This window comes from Fusarium oxysporum, chromosome X (assembly GCF_013085055.1).
Source record: "Fusarium oxysporum Fo47 chromosome X, complete sequence".
NCBI classification, from domain to species: Eukaryota; Fungi; Ascomycota; class Sordariomycetes; order Hypocreales; family Nectriaceae; genus Fusarium; species Fusarium oxysporum.
In genome coordinates, this window is record NC_072849.1 from 1,362,613 (window position 1) to 1,380,624 (window position 18,012).

The following is an 18,012-nucleotide window of genomic DNA, read 5'->3' on the forward strand; positions in this document are numbered from 1 at the left end:
GCTATCTTCAAGACAAGGCGGCACATGCGTGGGTCAGACAGAGGGACCTTTGACTCTCGCATCGTGCGAGTCAGTCAAGGGTTGCAACGTCGACGGTGTATTCCAACGGGATAGAATGCTCCATTTGGACTCTGAAGGATGGCTTAACGCTTCAACCTTGTTTGTTCAAGCCTATAAGACGAAGTACGAGCGCGGTAAAACTCTGGTCTGCATCACAAGAGCCGAAGTAAGCGGGGGTCAAGGGTATGTTTTCCTGCAGGCAGGGATACCTTTTCTGCGGTAATTTTTGCACAGATCGCCCATGATCTCCGCAGAAAAGTGCGACGCAAATGCCGGGGGCCCGCGAATAAGGAGGAAGGCTTTTCTAAAAGGGACCGTTGATAGCGAAACGGCTTCGAAGCCTTCCAACGGCTCGTGCTAGGTTTCACGCCAGTGAGAACTGACAAGGAACGGCCCGGGTTTCCTGCTTCCTAGGTCCGCGGTGATCATCTTGCTTATTACCGTAACGGTTACGGCTGCAGGTCAGTGAGGCGTGCGAGAATGCAGAGACATCTCAGTAGGGAAGTGGAAAAAGATGCACGTCGCCCACGCGGCAGCCACATGAACATGGTTGATGCAAGATAACAAAAACGACGTATAACTCATCGTTAAGATGGAGTGAAGCAAAAGCCATGTCCCGGTAGTATCGCGCCAGGTGGTGAAGCGTTCGATAAGCATAATCTTCGACCGTTAGGCGCTGACGAGTCATTACACTGGGCATCAGGACATTCGTCTCCATCGATTTCTACAGCGAAACAGGGGTCTTGACTTATTTTGAAGCATTTACAGGGGACTTAGCGGGCCCCGGTAGTTGTCGATCACTCGGAAATTGCAACATCCGCCCTGGCAATGGACAACAGATCCATGAAGATACGGGGTTTTACGATGAGGAGACCAATGGCTTGCCAATTGATTGTTCGCTTGCGACTATTTTTGTAATTTTCGCAAACGGTAAGAAAGTGTAATAAGTGGTGCGACCGAGGAAGCGATGCGCCTTGAAGCATCCCCCATAACATTAAGTAACAGCTCCACCGTTCAACCGTTTCAAACCGACCACGCATCAAATAACCAACAGCCCTAATGCAAACCAAGGAGATCGGGAAATCCATCGACGAGTAAATAATACATGATTCTACAGTTTCCAGCATCTCAACCGAAGATATCATCAAGACCCGTAACAAATACCAACCATTGACCCAGTGCAATATCGGTGACTTCGTCCAGGGACAGCCAAGTGGTGTAATCATCACTTGCTGGCAGCCCAATCCATTGGCATTGGTATAACCGACTGTCCTTGTCGGTCCTGGACTCCTTCGACTTGAGGACCCTGAGGACACGGTGTTCTCGTAGGCCAGTTGCCTTATGGCGACCACCCTGCAGCCTCCAGAAGTTCAAGAGCATCTGCGCACTATCGAGGTGCATGACCTCCTCAGGCTCCCAAGAATCAGGGCTACCATCCGCCCATCTCACATTGATAACCACGCTATCCCCATCGTACATCCTCCATCCCAGCAGTTCCTCAATGGGGAAACGCTCCGCCGATATGTAGGTCGGGTTGGGCTACGAGTCGCGTCGACGGTCGATCTCCCTATGCGCAGCATGGATGAAGAGACGACCAGTCGCAGGCCGACCGCCAACGAGCCGCCAATCTTGATCTATTGTTCCAAACCGTCAGCATATTGTGTTTTGATGAGCGACAAGCGTGTTCTGAGAAAGGGATGCAGATGCAGATGCAGTGGTAGTGGGAGTATGCTCGCAGTACTTACTGTGAGACTGGGCTGGTGTCGGTAATGCAGACGCCCCCCTCCGCGCGCTGGGCCTAAGGGAATTCTCGCGAGAGCGTCGTTCTAGCGTTAAAAAGTGAGTAAGTAACTCTTGAACGTCGTCCCATTCATCTCCACGGTCAAAGGGGAACGCCCAGGCTCAACATACCATTACCATGGGGATATCCAAGTGTGTCAGCGAGCCGGTTAATCAACCTGTCGCTTTCGCTTTGTCTAGAGCGAATACCAGCTTCGCTATTCGACGGTCGATTTATTGGTTGGGACGATGCAGGTGTGTTCTCCGGTCGCGACGAATTCTCGGGAGCATTGGAAACGCTTCCCATTGTAACTGACTAGTAGCTTGAACTTGGTGATGAACTTTCTAAGGGCATAAGACAGAAGGCGAGATCGCGAGCGTGTATTGACGATGATGCTAGGGAAAGGCTGTTGACCCTGAACAACAAACGCCATGCTGACTCCTGTCACTCTCATTTCCCCAGTCTCCCCGCCTTGTATGCATTATCGCTCCCAGATTAAACGTATCATGTTTTCGATCGGGAAGCTGCTCTCGTCTGCGCAAGAAAGGATGCGTTGTAGGCTCGGGACGACTTCCGTTTGACGGCTGGCTGCTGCGACGCGGCAGTAAATTAACAAGGCTCTGCGTGCGCACATCGGGACTGAGACGGAGCAGGGACTTGGTTCGAAGGCGCAAGAAGAAGAAGAAGAAGGAATAAAAGTAACGGAAAAGCGATTGCTTCTCGATTTGTTGGACTTGGTGAAGCTCACAGGGTCTTGGTGATCTCAGATCTCCAGGTACCCGACAGGGGACTCCCCGCGTTATTGTCCCGCGTGGCTTGGGGGGCCTCAGAGCAATCGTGAATAACGCCTTGTGTACCATCTTGGCTGGCAAACAAGTGTAACCCTCTGTTGTTTATCCATGTCGCATTGACTGTAGCATCGGGTACTGGAACCTCAGCGTCGTGTTGCTGTGACCATCACACATGGACCGCGGCCAACCTCTCAACCACCATACTGATGGCCAATGTCAACATCACCCATTACACACAAGCACATGTATTGAGCTGGCCTGGGACACAACTTACACACGCGGGCCGGACCAAGGTCCGGTCTGGGTGTTAAAGCAACAAACGTAGGACAAGCTGCCGGATATCGTATGGTACTCCGTGAGAACAAGGTCACCTGGATTAAACGTGAAGACAGTCGCGTCTTCTCTTGCGCACCCCACGACGTAAAGTTCCCTTTCCACATTCACAAAAACATCGCGACAGCTAGAAGCCATTGCTTGTGTATGTCGGTTTGTCGGGCCATCGATAGCGACATCGATTGGGCATGCGCGCTGCTCGTTTGCTCACTGCAGGTGGTTGGAAATGGAGTAGATGCTGCATGTCGCACAACCAAGATATCGCGACAAATGAGCTGCTAACGCGTCACATCAGGCTGCGCAAAGGCATTTCTAGATAGAGGCAAATGCAGAAGAATTGTATGTTAGCCGTGTATGCCCAACCAACACTCTTGTTTGCTGTGTAGAGCAGCGCGTTCTGCAAAAGGTATGATGTCCGATTGCCAGCGTTTGATCATTCCGGGTACCTCAGCCGGCATTGCGGGGCAGACATCACATGAAGATGATCTCGGTATCACCAACTTGCAGATGCGTATCTTGCATTTCGTTATCTGCCGTCTGATTATTTCGGTCACACGGAGGCTGTCCTGGCTGTTTGCTCTAGGCTTGTGTTGGTGTCAATGCTGGATAAAGCGCGTACTTAGAAGCGCGACAGGCTACAGTACAAGAGGTGCCCATCAACGCGCTAACATAAACCGAAAACAAGGCAAAAGCTGCTCTGTACACTGTGGTTGAATGATAATTGATATGACGCGGTTGCATAGCCAAAAAGACATTTGCAAGCTTGTATGAGAGTCCGTTATCGGATGTGTTAGATCCAAACCGCAGGCAGCTGTATCCCACCCTATAGCAACCTCAAAAGGCGACATCGTGATGCTACAGAAGCGAGCTAGCTGTGAACCATATCAAGTTTGGTTTAATTTAATTTGATATACAGATAAGGTAAAAATCAACGACGTCATGGAGATCATTCAATTGTTGTGTAAACTTGCTCCCAGCTATCGGCTTTGTCTGACACGAGAGTTTGAAGCTTTCTTGAAGCTTTGTGCACCGAAGCGAGGGCAGTCACAAAGCGCCATGTTCACAGTCTTGCAGACAAGTAAAACTTTACCAAGTGGAATTCCAGTCGCACGAGGACTGACTACGATTAATTGTGATTAGACTGATCTACACATGTAGCAAAACCTGCCGTGACTCTCTTGGGCGAACCCTTTCATTACCATGATCATCTTTCGACGAACTCACTTCGTCAAAGATGGAGGCACGACATTGCATTCGTTCTCATTATGACCTTGAACTTCCTCCTGCTCAGCCAGAACCTCATCCATGTAGCTCATAAGTTCACACATCGTTTTCTTGACTCGATTCGCAGCACGTTGCGCTCTGAAAGACCAGTAGGCCATTTGCCCCATCGCATCGAGGGTTTCTTCATGCAAGCGACGTTGTCCATTTCGCAGATCCTCCAGAGCTTGAAGCTCTTCTTCCTCCCAAGGGTAGGCTGGGTTCTCGATCGGAGGGCGCGGTTGACGAGGGGTTTTGGATGTTTCTTCGGGAGGGGATAAGCGGATTTCTGGGACCGGAGGTTTTGTAGAGGCCGTCGAGCTTTCGCCGGGCGACGGGGGACGTAGATTGCTGGCTGATTCATCGAGCGGGAGAGTTTCAGGAGTCTTTGAAGTTGGTTCGAGGGCAGGTAACGTGGACGGATGAGAAAGCACTGGAGGTGTTAGTGATTGTTGCGAAGAGTTCTAGGAGGTCTTACCTGATGACCTTAAAGCCTTGTGGCGCGAGATCAAGAATTCATGCTGTAGGAGCTGCCAGTGCATGGGGTGGTTCAATTCACGAGGGTATTGTCTGGGCGACTTGAGCTGCGGTCGCATTGAAGGCACATCGGAGTGCTCTAGTGATTCCTGAACTTGCGCAAGGTCGAACGAGCTGATGTTGATCGAGTCATGCCCACTGAACTTGTATGGGGCTGGTGTTCCTGCCTTTGCGTTTGACTTCGAAGTGTCAAGGCCCTTCGCAGGAGGCTTCTTCGCTTGAGACTTAGGCATCGCTGCATCCCTGAACAGCCGATGTCAAGTTTTCGCCGTGATCTTTCGTCGCTTCGAAGGGTTGAGCACGAGGCAACATCGACTGGATGCGTGGGGACCTAAAAACGGATGTTCTATGCTTCACACGCGGCGAGAGAAGAGCGGAAAGTTTGAAAACCTAGATATTGAAGGGTCATGGAACAAACGCTATTGCCAAAGTAAGTGCGAGTGCAAACGCAAAAGCGATGCGGGCGGGCCAAAGCAACACGGCGGTCACCCGTACCTCTGGTGTCTGCTCGTTTAAAGGCTGCATATTTCTGAGGCGCCAAACACTTGTTCAGGTGATCGATTGCTCAAGCCGCTGTACAGTATTCGGTAGAGGCACGAGATGTTCCCCAGTGCCGAGGGCGTCGTGAGCATCTTCGAGGCAGTGCCAACACCCGGCAAGCAACAACAGCAGTCCTTGTCGCATTGCCAAGTACGCAAAATAAATAGATGCCAAGAGGCGAATAGCAAATAGTAACCTTTGCGAAGGAAATCCCGATAAACAGGTAGAGCGACTCTGCTTTGGAGTTTGAGGGTAGTAAAATGATCTGGCGCAGCGCGGAAACGATGACGTCAGTAACAAAGCTCCACACGCGCAGGGCGAGACCTTCGTGTGGACCGCAAGGGGTTTATAGCGTTCGATTGCTGCAGTAGCGCATTGCATCTTCGCTGTGCTCATTGAGGCGTTCACACGGGCACCATGTATGCTATCGTGAGGCGCACAACACGTTACGTGAGGAGGGGATTCGCGAATATCGGGGAAACATCGGTCCAGCTCTGCTCTCGCGGATTTTAAACTCTGTCACTCAATCAAGTTCGTATAAAAAACAACACACAATTAGTGATGATTGATAACAGGCTTTGATAGAATTGATTGACGGTATATATCATTCTTAAGTTGTTACTGTTGTCAAAAATGTCAAAAAATTGTTTCCCCGAAACCTGGATCGAACAAGTGACCTTTCGGTGTCAGTTAACAGTTACAGCCGAACGCTCTTCCAGCTGAGCTATTCGGGGAGATCTCCGAAGCAGAGGAATAGCTATTGGTGCCAGCTGAGTTGCAAATCATTATTCATATTACTATCAAATTGGATGCCTTCACTTGAAGCAACCGATCTGTCATAGGCTTCCAAAATTGCCCAAGCCAGGTGGTAAGCTTTATTTTCTGCGACTTTATTTACTGAGGTCTTGTATCAATTAGGCACCAATTCTTTGAAACACTGATTGAGTCTAGATTAAGATATCTATTCTAATGCAATTGACAAACAATAGCTTCAAAGGGACGAAGATTAACCGTCTTCTGCGACAGATTAACTTCCGGATTGTTTGCAAGCAAAACCTTGCCTGAATGTAAATCGACAGGAGGGGACCAAGGAATCTCTCGGTCTCGGAAATTACAAACAACAACAACCTTCTGCACTCCATTCGACCGCGCATACGCAAAAACATCATCGTTCTCTTCGTCAAGAAGCTTGAAGTCTCCGTAGACGATGATGTCCTTCAGTTCTTTTCGCAGCGCAAGCGCAGATTTCCAGTGCTCAAACACACTATCTGGCTGGGCGACCTGAGCTGCGGCATTCCACTCCTTATAGTCGTCGTTTACTCGGATCCATGGTGTTGCTGCCGAGAAGCCCGCATTCGTTGAGGAGTCCCACTGGCATCATGTCAGACGGTCTCATAATTCTACAAAGTGTTTGTGCTTACCTGTACTGGGGTTCGCGCATGATCGCGAGATTTGAGTTGGTATTCCTTGCGCGCGATCTCAAGGACTGCCGCATCAGAACCCGTTGTCTGTTTCAACCTGATCACAACTTAGCCACTTGTCGAACCACTACGGGAAAAGAGAACCCTTACTCCTCCCAGTGGTTTAATGTTTCCAGGTCTCGATGCTCAGTCATCTCCCAGTCCGCTGGCATGTTGGCCATGCCCAGTTCCTGTCCCTGGTATACAAACACTGTACCGCTCTGGAAGCATAGGAACGTGGACAGCATCTTGGCTGACAGCGCTCGGTAGGCGGGCTTATCGGAGGCCCACCTCGATACTGTCCTTGCCTGGTCGTGATTTTCGAGGTACAAGGCGTTCCAGCCCTTGTTCTTGTACATGAACGTCTGCCACTTGTTGACAATCTTCTTCAGGTCTTGCATCTCCCATTTGTGTGGGGAGAACTTTCCTCCGTCGCCATGATCCATATCCACGCTAGGGGCGTCAGAAATAGCGGCTTTTCAGGGTTGATCTTGACTTACATCTCGAAGTTAAAGATCATGTTGAGTTCACCACGGCTTTCGCCAACACTCTTGATAACTTCCTTGGGATCCTGAACTGCCGGCATTTCGCCAACGGAGAAGGCGTTATACTCTTTGAGGATCTTGCCGATATCCTGAAGGTACTCATGTAGTCGAGGACCGCAGGCGTAATGCTCGTCGCCCCACTGGAACTTGGCTCCAGGAATCTTGACGGTGGCGTCGGGGAGGCCGTCTTGCTTGCTGATGAAGTTGATCACGTCCATTCTGCCAAGTTAGTCGTGTGGTTCAAAATATTGGACGCGAGCGACATACCGAAATCCATCGACGCCTTTGTCCAGCCAGAAGCGGATGATATCATGCACGGCGTCGCGCACGGGAGCATGCTCCCAGTTGAGGTCCGGCTGCTCCTTTGCGAAGAGATGGAGATAATACTCATCAGATGCAGAGTCGTATTCCCATGCACTGCCTATGGAGAGTCTCATGTTAGCGACGAGAAAGCCCGAGACTGTTTGATAATACATACCTCCGAAATAGGAGGACCAGTTGTTCGGTGGCTGTCGCTCTCCATTCTCATCGTATCGAGGCTTTCGCCAGATATACCAGTCTCGGTAAGGGCTATCTTTAGATGACTTAGACTCTCGGAACCATTTGTGCTTTGAAAGGTGTTAGCAAGTACTGATTCCACGGTGAGTGTTGTCTAACCTGGTCTGAGGTGTGATTGACCACAAGATCCATCAGTAGCTTCAAACCTCTTGAATGCAGACCCTCTATGAGTCGCTCGACGTCGGCCATGGTCCCGTACTGCGGGTCAATATCGCAGTAGTCGGCTACATCGTAACCCATGTCAACCTGAGGCGATGGGTAAACCGGACATAGCCAAACGATGTCAACACCAAGGTTCTTGAAGTAGTCTAGCTTCTCAATCACACCAGGAATGTCACCAATGCCATCTCCATTTGAGTCCTTGAAGGATGAAGGGTAGATCTGGTAGACAGATGCCTCCTTCCACCAAGCCTCGCTGACGGGGGTAGAGACCTCTTGCGTTGCAGAGGGCATGACTGATGATTGTGCTTGCGTGAATGAAGATGAAGGAGAGTCCATGATGGAATGATAGAGACTATTTGAACATGGATGAAGCAAGCCATGATGGAGATTCCGCTGTCATCACCGAGAATCTGCCCGCAGAGGAACACATGATGCGTCCAACATGCGCTGTCCCATCTTATTTCTCCCGAGAATCCTCCCTGAAATCCTACCGAGAATCTTTCCGACAGCGCAGACCCACTTAATGAGGGCAGCAAATCGAGCCAGTAATCTTGCCGAAATTCTTTCCACCAATCAGCTCAGCCGATGCTCAACCCCAGGTTGAGAACCAGAGAATTCATCGGGTTTTGTGGAGGAAAGCTGGGGAACAGCATCTGACCTCCATGGGGTGATCTTCCATGTTAGTTTATTCTAGACCTTAAAGATTTTCTCATGATCCGAAAGCCGAGGGTCACCAGTCACGTATGGGCTGACAGTTAAGTGACTTGGTCTCTGGCGATGCTTCAACTCAGAAAACACATATATAAGCTCAGCATTGCTCCCAGTAAGTGTCCAAACTCTCCATCAGAATCAACTTCGCTCACAAAGAAAGTCTTGAACAAACAAGCCAGAAGGCGATCGTTTTATACTTCAGGCACCAAGACAATCAGCAATCCGGACCCCAAATTACCACCAAATCTCTTTGCCCCCTTACATATTCGTCAAGAACACCAAATCGACCGCTACCGGGCGTCATCATGGCTGTCATATCCTCCCAAGATACCAATCCAGGCAATGCTGTCTATAATCGATATAAGAACAACACGAACGAGAACTGGATGCACGATGCTGGCTTGAGAAAGCTCAACATCGGCATTGGGTTCATGTTCGCATCGGCTGCTGCCAACGGGTGTGTTCTTCCTTGCCACTATCATGTTGAAAAATGTACTGAGTCATTGACAGATTCGACGGAAGTCTTATGAATGGACTCTTGACCATCAAACAATGTAAGTTCTTGTGCTTCTCCCCAAACATCGGCTGACATCCTTTAGGGCATGACAACATCGGAGACGTCAGCACAAGTATCCTTGGCCTGATCATAGCTGGTATCAGCTTGGGTGGTTTGCCAGCCTTCATCCCAGCTGCATATGTCAGTGATTGGATGGGCCGCCGCTTCACCATCGCCTTGGGCTCTTCCATCATGATCGCAGCAGCTATCATCCAAGCGTCTACAAATGGACCATGGGCATTCCTGGGCACCAAGATCATGCTTGGTATAGGCCTTGGCTTTGCACAAACATCGGCACCACCTTTGACCACCGAGATCGCTCACCCAAGACACCGTGCCAACGTCACCAACATGTTCCAAGCCATCTGGTTCTGGGGCGCCATTCTTTCGGCCGTCGTTACTATTGGAACACTACACATGAGTGGCAGCTGGAGCTGGAGACTTCCCGTCTTGTTCCAGGCGTTCTTTCCAACCCTTCAACTCATCGGTCTGACTTTTATCCCTGAGTCCCCTAGATGGTTGATCTCCAAGAACAGACGTGACGAAGCTCTCGCAATGCTCGTCAAGTATCACGCCAATGGTGATACTGAGGATGAACTTGTTCTCTTTGAGTTCAAGGAGATCTGCACGGTTATCGATCAAGAGCGCGAAGCGGAGAAGAACATCGGATTCATGTCATTCTTTAAGACCAAGGGCAACCGCCACAGACTTTTGATCTGTGTATTGGTCGGCTTCATGATTCAGTGGGCTGGAAACGGTAGATGACCCAACGGAATGACTGAAGTCTGTTTACTGACTCGAGCTAGGCATTGTCTCCTATTACCTTGCACCTATCCTGACGAGCGTCGGAGTCACAGACGCAGTCTCACAAGCTGGTATCAACCTCGGCCTCCAAATTTGGAACGCCATTCTAGCTGCCTTGGGAGCTATGGCTGCCGAACGATATGGTCGTCGACCGCTGTGGCTTCTGTCAACCAGCGGCATGCTGGCCAGCTTCATCGTAGTCACAGCTCTCTCAGCTGTTTTCGCCGAGCATGGCACCAAAGTCGCAGGATATTGCGTGGTTGCGTTCCTCTTTGTCTTCTTTGGCTTCTACGACATTGCCTTTACGCCTTTATCCATCGCTTACCCTGTCGAGATCCTGCCGTTCGACCTGAGGTCCAAGGGACTAAGCATCAACTTGACTGTTGTGTTCGCTGCTGGCTTCTTCAACCGTAGGTTATTTCCACGAACATTGGACGATTGCCGCTAATATTTACTACCAGAATATGTCAACCCCATCGCTCTTGAAGCTATCCAGTGGAAGTTCTACTTCGTCTACATCGCAACACTGGCGGCTATGCTGCCAACTATATGGTTCCTGTTCCCTGAAACAAAGGGCAGAACTTTGGAGGAAATTGCGGTTGTCTTTGATGGCATTGCTGCGGACCCTGTTCACTCAGAAGCGTCCGGGGGAGTTCTGCGCAAATCAGTTGAGGCCGAAAGCATGACGGCTGGAGCGGAACATGTCTGAGGGCGTCTAATGGAGACATAATTTGGAGGGTAACTTGCAAAGGGACTACGCCAAAAGTTTGAAGCTTTGTATGAAAAGCATTGTGAATTGTTGTGCGTTTGGATATATTCATAATTCAGAATAGTTGACATACAGGCAATACCGGGATCAAAGGATTTCTTATGCTTTACACTTAAAAGCTTATTGACGACTCACCACACATTAATAACTACTAGTTGTGAGCTATGGCCGTTGAAGTAGCATTCTAGTCTACTAGATTCATCTCTTCAGATTGTAGATCACCATCCGGGACATCCGTGATCTGCAACAGCCTTCCTGGCCCTGCTTGGCCTAATGCACAGGCCATCATCTTCTCTCGCAACAGGGTGAGAAGCGCAGGGTTGGCTGTCGTTCGCAACGAGGCGATCAAGCTGCTCAGGGCGCAAAGAATATCTCGGGGACCAACATGAGCCGAATCTACATCTGCGAGGTCAGGGGCGCAGATGATGACGTCTGCCACTGAGTTTGCGACGTCAAACAATTTCGACATCTGTTCCGTATCAGCATTTTGGCGAGAGTAAGATGCGATGGATTCTTACCATTCCAGGGCCATGGGTCTCGAGAGCGCAGGAGGACAGAGTGGTCAGTTTCGCCAGTAAATCTCTCGCCACAGACGTGGGAAACGAGACACTTAGACTTTGGTCGTTTGGGTCAGTATTTGCGTCAACATATGGGATGGCCGCTTTCCATAGCACGACGCGCAGCCAAGAGTCAGTTACAACGATGTCAGCTCGCTGAATCTCATTGTCGCAAAGAGGAAGAGGATACCGTGCCCTCAACTGTGAGCTAATGGCACCCAAGAAGCCAACCTGGTTGGATCTGACATCTGGAGGGCAGGCGTCGTCAAAAGCTTGAAACAGTCTGCATAAACTGCAGAATGCTGAACCAAGCCCCGCGTCCTGTTGTGGATGGAGCTCCGGGAGCGTCGGACTGAGCTTAAACGTAGGAGGTAGATCGTGTTGAAGGGAGTGAGCCCTGGAGGCGTGTTAGCGAGTTTCGAGAGAGAGAGAGAGAGACTCAGGACTCACCTATCCGTGATGAACAAGACCCACGCGATGCGAAGATGATACTGGATCGTATCATGGTCCAAATCAGTATAGAACAAGTCTTGATGAAGTCCAAGAATATGTGCATATGCGATGGCTTCTCGAAGAAGCAGTGTAGACTTTGTGATTCGTCCCGTGTTGGAGTAGAAGACATGAAGGAAGAAACATGTCAACAGGCCGTCGATGATTTGATGCTTCGAGTAATCGAGCATCAGACGAGATTGTTCAGCTTCGTATGCCATTTTATACCTTGAAGGGCCCGCATCATCATTCGAAAGGCGAAGCTGGGCTCGTGTTGCTGAGCATATTGATGCGGCAAGGGCATATGCAATCTTGTTATCGGGGTTTCGGAGACGGGTGAGAAGTACTTCATGGTCTATGACGGGCCATACAACATATAAGCAGTCGTGATATATGTTCAAATAGTAGCTGAAGGATGACCTCGGTATCCGAGCATCATAGCTAACAATCGTCATATCCTGCGCGCCTTGGGGACTCTGGGAGCCGCCACTTGGCAAACTATTTGGTAATCCATTGTGCCGCGTTGATGAAGGAGCTTCAGCCAAGTCTTGGGCCCGAATTTCACCATCAATATCGATTCTTGTATGCTTTGCAGATCTCTGAGCCTGCAGGATCGCCTCCTTGGTACGCTTTCTGGGCCCTTTCGGTCCCGACTTCTTGCGCTTCCTATCGTATGAGCAGGATAAAGACGTCGCCTTGCATTGCTTGCACGGCGTGTCTCCACTACATTTTATTTTTCTGATGGAACAAGGGTCGCAGGCGAAGCCCATTCTGATAAGTAAGTTGCAAGAGGTTGAGCGGGTTAAATAGAGTTCTTCCTGCCGTGATCAGACTTGAGCCAAGAGTCGCGACGACCCCCACTTTGAGTGACCAATGAGCCTAGACACTCATCCAACCAATCATTCTATCAATATCCATGGTTACTCAACCGAAACTCACCATCCTCACTTTATCTCTCTACCCTGAACCGAAGAATGCGTGCTGACCAAGGAATGGATCTGGAACGCTTGAAAATTTCATGGGTCTCGTCAACACTCGTTTCAATTTTGCTTCTATAGCTTTTTCACTGCAAGTTCGATCTACATGTACCCAAGCCATGGCCTCCCTTTTAGAAGCCAATCCGCTTCGACTAGTTTTCATCCTAAAGACACCAAGTCTAACAATCAACTAAAGGGTGTGTCCAGCCATCACAAATCGTGGGTAAATACCCAGTTCATCCACAAGTCTTACTCCTAGTGGCATGAAATGCCAAGCCTATAGTCCACGCGCACTCAACATGGGGAGGAAGTACAATGATACCCACCAAGCTGCCACCAGGCGAAAGCTTGTTTGATCCTGCTCACGAGAGCGGCAGATGAGCATATGAGCTGAGACTATAGCTCCAGCCAAGATGGGTACGGCACAGCCGACAAACCCAAGTCCCCAGTAAAGTGGACAGACCAATGACCAGATCATAACAGCTACAGCTGTGATCCAGCGTGTTGGTGCATCGCCAAGAATAAGAGGAAAGGTCTGGCGGTCGATCAACTTGTCACCCTCCTGATCACGCAAGTCTTGAACCTGGATGGTAGTGAAGACAAGGGATGCACACATGAGGAACCAACCCAAACCCTTGTTAGTAAACTCGAAGTTCTCATGAGAATTGGCTTGGATGGCGGTAACAGCTACCCGAAGGGTTGCTACACGGTTGGTAGTGATACCGCAGGCGTTCATTAGGGCGCGCTGCCACCAGCTCTTGTCACCCCAAGCACGCTCATTGTACAGCCAGGTGCAGAAGAGGTAAAAGGCAGTTTCCTGCCAAGCCCCCAGAGTAGTATAGCACAGAGCAAGGAGGGAGACAATTGAGACTAGCTGCCATTTGTGTGTCAGCTCAGGGGAGATGCGGCCAGCCGGAATGGGCCGCCACGGCTTGTTGACGCCATCCTCAATGACGGATTGCGGCTGACGCTGATTTCCGAGATTGAAGCAGAGGGTCAAGTGCCAGGTGAAGTAGAGAGCAACGAGAATGCCCTTACCCATATCATTCCATTCAATGTCGGCATTACTGATGGTACCAGGACCAGCTAGGATCCCTGCGATGGCGAACGTAGTATTGATGCCGGTAGAAGTGGGCATATCACTTTTGGTGAAGAGGCATAATGTGACAAAATGATAAGCGAGCTTCTTCATGCGGCTTGACCTTTCTGTCTCTGCATTGTATGCTACCTCAAGTCAGTCACATGCTGTAGTGGGTGCTGTTGGTTCAGGGGTCGTTACCAGACTGATGGGTCGCTTGCTTCTCCTGCATGCATTGCAATGAACTCTGTCGCATTGAAATGGGCTCATTATAGCGCTTGGTAACGGTGACAGATCTGCTAGTCATTTTGAAGACGATAAGGGAGAAGATCGTTATAGAGAATAAGAGTAGATTTGTTAAGAACTGGGATGAGATGAAAGCGGTGCGATCTAAGGCAGTGACAATTAAGTGAGAACCTTCGACTACTTATTCAATGGCTTCAACCGTATTTTCGTCATAGCTACGCCCGCCACCGCTCCAAGGTTTAGTAGAGAACGCGTACAAGCCCTGAAAAATTCAAATTCACCGAAGCTACGAGTTTCAGGCAGCAAACTAATAATGATCGGCCAAGTGATTTTTGGTACGAGAACTGTGATAAAGTGCTGAGCTAGGCAAGGATGGAGGTGAGGGCCACCCGGCAAAGCTTACCCACCTGGTCGATGTCACATCTGCCGGATTAGCCTGACCCAAGCTTTTTTGAGGCTGTGGGTTCCGGGGTCCAGCACGTTGGAGCCAGGTAGTAGTAAGAAGGGGGGATCTGCAATATGGAATTGCATCACGAAGGATGGGATGAATCATACTGGCTAAGGACACCAAAGGCGGTGAGAAGTAACGTCGTATTGGAAGGCTGTAGAAACTTGGAAGAAGACGTTTAACCGTCTTTTATCCTTGCTTTCATGAGGTTGCCGTTGATGTACAAGAGAAAGGCAGTCTGAAAAGAGGCAGTGCCGGCACGTAGTCCGGAGAGAGTTTCCCTTAATCAACGGTATCTTATGATAGACTTTCTCAAATTTAGTGTTGGGACTCGGCACTTGGTTCTTCGTAGAAAACTGAATTGAGATGAAAATATCAATTGTTTGATTTGCAATGCTGTCATAGAAGCCGTGAAGCAACAGATGGAAGCAGCGGCGTATTATCTAATATCCTACCTGATGATGTAACTCTAGTCAATCCTAGTTTACGTGACCTGAGAATTTCTATGAATCCCAGATTGGACCAAAAGCTGGTACTCCCAAAGCCTGCAAATCTAGGACCAAGTCGATCGTCAGTTTTGGATTAGAGATTACTACTACAGCCTCGCTTTCTGTCTTCTTGTACAGGTCCAGGACTGTAGGAAGTGTATTGGGTCGACCCATAGTTGAAGTGTTGTGAATATGTGCATTATCCCCCATTCCCAGGATAATAGAAGCAATATTTGGACCGTAGGTCTCTAGTGGGTCTCGAGTTGACCAGAATAGAGTTATCCGTGTTTGCTGTGCAAGAATGACTGGAAGGCATGGTGCAATTCCGGAACCAGTAGCTACCAGAACAATACTGTTGAACATCGGGGCGATACGCAAGACACCGCAAGTTGGTGTACGGCGGACCCAAACCTCACGAGGCGGTTCGGTGACAACCTTCTTCGTCCAGTCCCCTGCATTTGAAATAACTACTGAGAAACCATTTTCCTTTGGGTTGTTGACAGTTGCAAAGGCGTGCCATTCCAGCAAAGGTCGAGACGAGAGTCGAATGGTTGTTCCAGGTTGAGGATTGGTATAGTCGAAGTACATCCGAAGAGCGTGCGAAGATAGTCGCTCAGAGACAACTTGAACTTTTCGACAGTTCAGCCAAGTTGATATGACACAACAGGTTGAGATAAAGACGAGCCAAACTGGCGCACTGGAGAAAACGGCCGCGGCGGGTGAATCACCCGGCTTGGTATTGATTGTTGCATCGAGAACCGTAAGGCACCAGAGAAGAGCGAGAGAAGACCAGCCAGCCAGTCGGTGAACAACTTCAAAAGCATTGTGGATCTTCGCTCGTACTGAGGGGTAAGACATGACCAGCATTGCAATGAGAAGGCAGTTCAGCATGTAGATGATAACAATGTAAACCCACATGGCGGCATCTCGGTCCTTGGTGTTATTGAAAAAGCTGGTTTTCTCGATGGACATCATGATAAACCAGAAGGTAGCTGCCACTCCACAGCCGCTATGCAGACCTCCAAGATGGTAGATCTTGCCCATCCGTGACCTTAGCCAGAGTGGTGATGTTTTTGGAAACGCTGTGAAGACATAGTATAGGCCGTTGACGACATGCTCTTCTCGAATAACAATACTGACAGCGAGATTTATTGCCGTTGCGAGGCCGCAGGTGTTTGGGTTTGCGTGGCCATCAAGGAACCATAGCCATAAGAAGATAATAACGCCAATAAGGTTGAGGGTAAAAACGAGCGTGAACAGAATTCGGTATTCTGAGGAAATAAATCTCAGGAAGCGAGTGAGTGACAGACCAGCAGACCTTTCAAAGGTCTTCTTCTCGGAAGCAACCATGGCAATAACTTGGGGTCGGAAATGAATGAAAGTTCAAGGGCATAGGGAAAGCAAAATGCAAGTCCAATTAAGATGACACACTGGTATGCTGTCAAATGTAGCCTTATCAGAGTCATATACCGACTGTGAATGGGACTCTCGGAGTATCGGACGATTTACTCCAGGAGCCCGAGTGATTAGCCATCAGCCCACCAGCACGTAATAGTGTATGATTCTCCTATGTGCAAACTCTCCAAGCACAACCGAGATAGTGCTGTGCATTATCAGCCCGTTCACCTGAGCTGGGAGATCAGCCCAGGAACGGAAGAAACTGCCTGACTGTTGACGCCAGTCTAGCACATGCGTTGAGGAGATCCCCGCTGCCAGAGTTCTCCGGGAGACCGGGACAGTCCCCCCTGCGGCGCAAGAAACGTGGAAGATTTGGATCTTCTTTGACATACGAAGGCACAGGGAAGGAATCCATTCGGAAATATGGATGGCTTGGGATATGGGGCTCTACTGAGAGATATCGTTACATTAGCTGAGCTACACTGATACGGACATTGCCTAGATTGCTAAAGGTAGTGAATCCCATAATAAGATAACTAGTCCTCCAAATGAAACAGGCCCTGGTTAGTGAAAAGCCGTATTGGGGCATGGAACCTTGCGATGGATGGCTGGCGGATTGAAACATGGGGGTTTTGCGAGCTGTGCATAGAACAAAACATGGGAACATGGATACCGTATAGATTAGGCCCCAGAATTTGTTTACCCTATTCACTCCCATGTTTCCTGATATTAGTAGAGTCATTGAGTCAATTCAAGTCACCCAATTGTACTACCTAATGGTGATGACTTGCCAGCAAAAGTCCATCAGACCATCAGACACTAGGCGACTGTGGACCTGAACATAGGACAAGTGCTACACGCAGTGAAAAAAATATGAATAACTATTGTTACATAGCGTATGCAAACCAAAGAGACAGGATGAATAGTGCAAACTTGCAAACGCGGATAGGAGACACCGACTAACGGAGTAGTATTCTTCGCGGGGGGACGTTGGATTAGGCGAATCCGAGGTTGCATCAGAGCAAACCAGGTACTTACGGTAGTATTATCAAGCACTGTGAGCCCAGGTTACCCAACTCCTAGAAACATTGACACTGAATAAATTAAAGAAAAGAATCGAGCCCCTAAAACACGTCAGTCTAATCCCCGTAAGTCCAAATATCTGGTAGACTGGATCCAGGAGGTTAAAACAATCTTGACCCGCTTTTCTTAATGAAAGCGATGAACTGACTTTGACTTTCGTAGTGCCTCTCTTGCTGGATCCTGGCTAGCCATTTTCGGTCTCGCCGTTGAGGGAGCATCCAAGATAATGCCTGTCTAGGAATGCAACATTGAGATTGGGTTTTGATTCTAAACGGCCCGCAAGGATGGAAGACTCTCAACGGTCCCCGGGCATTAGTGGCCCATTCTATGCCGATCACTGTGGGCTTAAGGACCGGGCCTTGGTGAGACATCATTGACAGGG

General features: G+C 49.3%; 6 protein-coding genes and 1 non-coding gene across 7 annotated transcripts; 1 reads left to right on the forward strand and 6 right to left on the reverse strand.

Annotated features, from left to right (window-relative positions):
* Positions 1-1,048: 1,048 nt before the first annotated feature.
* FOBCDRAFT_323656 (uncharacterized protein) lies at positions 1,049-2,364 on the reverse strand. The gene is made up of 2 exons (XM_059612100.1): positions 2,157-2,364; positions 1,049-1,599 (listed from the first exon to the last, which is right to left on the reverse strand). The coding sequence occupies exons 1-2, from the start codon at positions 2,292-2,294 to the stop codon at positions 1,189-1,191; spliced, it is 549 nt and encodes a 182-aa protein (XP_059467952.1). The 5' UTR covers positions 2,295-2,364; the 3' UTR covers positions 1,049-1,188.
* Positions 2,365-4,105: 1,741 nt separating this feature from the next.
* Positions 4,106-5,251, reverse strand: FOBCDRAFT_9994 (uncharacterized protein). The gene is made up of 2 exons (XM_031191415.3): positions 4,703-5,251; positions 4,106-4,657 (listed from the first exon to the last, which is right to left on the reverse strand). Exons 1-2 carry the CDS (start codon positions 4,992-4,994, stop codon positions 4,185-4,187), a joined length of 765 nt encoding a protein of 254 aa, XP_031032646.2. The 5' UTR covers positions 4,995-5,251; the 3' UTR covers positions 4,106-4,184.
* Positions 5,252-5,950: 699 nt separating this feature from the next.
* On the reverse strand, positions 5,951-6,035 carry FOBCDRAFT_t223. The gene has a single exon. It is a non-coding gene; the product is annotated as a tRNA-Tyr (tRNA).
* A 191-nt stretch (positions 6,036-6,226) lies between these two features.
* On the reverse strand, positions 6,227-8,479 carry FOBCDRAFT_232577 (glycoside hydrolase superfamily). Its single transcript, XM_031191418.3, has 7 exons — positions 7,964-8,479; positions 7,785-7,914; positions 7,574-7,727; positions 7,262-7,525; positions 6,873-7,214; positions 6,723-6,819; positions 6,227-6,672 (listed from the first exon to the last, which is right to left on the reverse strand). Exons 1-7 carry the CDS (start codon positions 8,360-8,362, stop codon positions 6,268-6,270), a joined length of 1,791 nt encoding a protein of 596 aa, XP_031032649.2. The 5' UTR covers positions 8,363-8,479; the 3' UTR covers positions 6,227-6,267.
* A 563-nt stretch (positions 8,480-9,042) lies between these two features.
* On the forward strand, positions 9,043-10,806 carry FOBCDRAFT_253535 (general substrate transporter; the record flags this gene model as incomplete). The annotated part of the gene is made up of 5 exons (XM_059611049.1): positions 9,043-9,194; positions 9,248-9,291; positions 9,337-10,011; positions 10,100-10,507; positions 10,559-10,806. 5 exons carry the CDS (start codon positions 9,043-9,045, stop codon positions 10,804-10,806), a joined length of 1,527 nt encoding a protein of 508 aa, XP_059466007.1.
* Positions 10,807-10,884: 78 nt separating this feature from the next.
* On the reverse strand, positions 10,885-14,274 carry FOBCDRAFT_253536 (UbiA prenyltransferase family-domain-containing protein; the record flags this gene model as incomplete). Its single annotated transcript, XM_031191421.3, has 5 exons — positions 10,885-11,335; positions 11,385-11,820; positions 11,874-12,578; positions 13,216-14,113; positions 14,169-14,274. The coding sequence occupies 5 exons, from the start codon at positions 14,272-14,274 to the stop codon at positions 11,051-11,053; spliced, it is 2,430 nt and encodes an 809-aa protein (XP_031032652.2). The 3' UTR covers positions 10,885-11,050.
* Positions 14,275-15,427: 1,153 nt separating this feature from the next.
* FOBCDRAFT_244364 (uncharacterized protein) lies at positions 15,428-16,499 on the reverse strand (the record flags this gene model as incomplete). The annotated part of the gene is made up of 2 exons (XM_059610603.1): positions 15,428-15,487; positions 15,555-16,499. The coding sequence occupies 2 exons, from the start codon at positions 16,497-16,499 to the stop codon at positions 15,428-15,430; spliced, it is 1,005 nt and encodes a 334-aa protein (XP_059466008.1).
* Positions 16,500-18,012: the final 1,513 nt, after the last annotated feature.

What these genes read in the sequence shown, in the direction of transcription:
- FOBCDRAFT_232577 (XM_031191418.3), bottom strand. Translation starts at nt 8,362, where the DNA reads ATGGACTCTCCTTCATCTTCATTCACGCAAGCACAATCATCAGTCATG. An exon ending in TCAATCACACCTCAGACCAG is followed by an intron (nt 7,915 to 7,963) that starts GTTAGACAACAC and finishes CACCTTTCAAAG; the next exon opens with CACAAATGGTTCCGAGAGTC. An exon ending in ACATTAAACCACTGGGAGGA is followed by an intron (nt 6,820 to 6,872) that starts GTAAGGGTTCTC and finishes AGTTGTGATCAG; the next exon opens with GTTGAAACAGACAACGGGTT.
- FOBCDRAFT_9994 (XM_031191415.3), bottom strand. Translation starts at nt 4,994, where the DNA reads ATGCCTAAGTCTCAAGCGAAGAAGCCTCCTGCGAAGGGCCTTGACACT. An exon ending in CAAGGCTTTAAGGTCATCAG is followed by an intron (nt 4,658 to 4,702) that starts GTAAGACCTCCT and finishes TAACACCTCCAG; the next exon opens with TGCTTTCTCATCCGTCCACG.
- FOBCDRAFT_323656 (XM_059612100.1), bottom strand. Translation starts at nt 2,294, where the DNA reads ATGAGAGTGACAGGAGTCAGCATGGCGTTTGTTGTTCAGGGTCAACAG. An exon ending in TCACCAAGTTCAAGCTACTA is followed by an intron (nt 1,600 to 2,156) that starts GTCAGTTACAAT and finishes CGCGACTCGTAG; the next exon opens with CCCAACCCGACCTACATATC.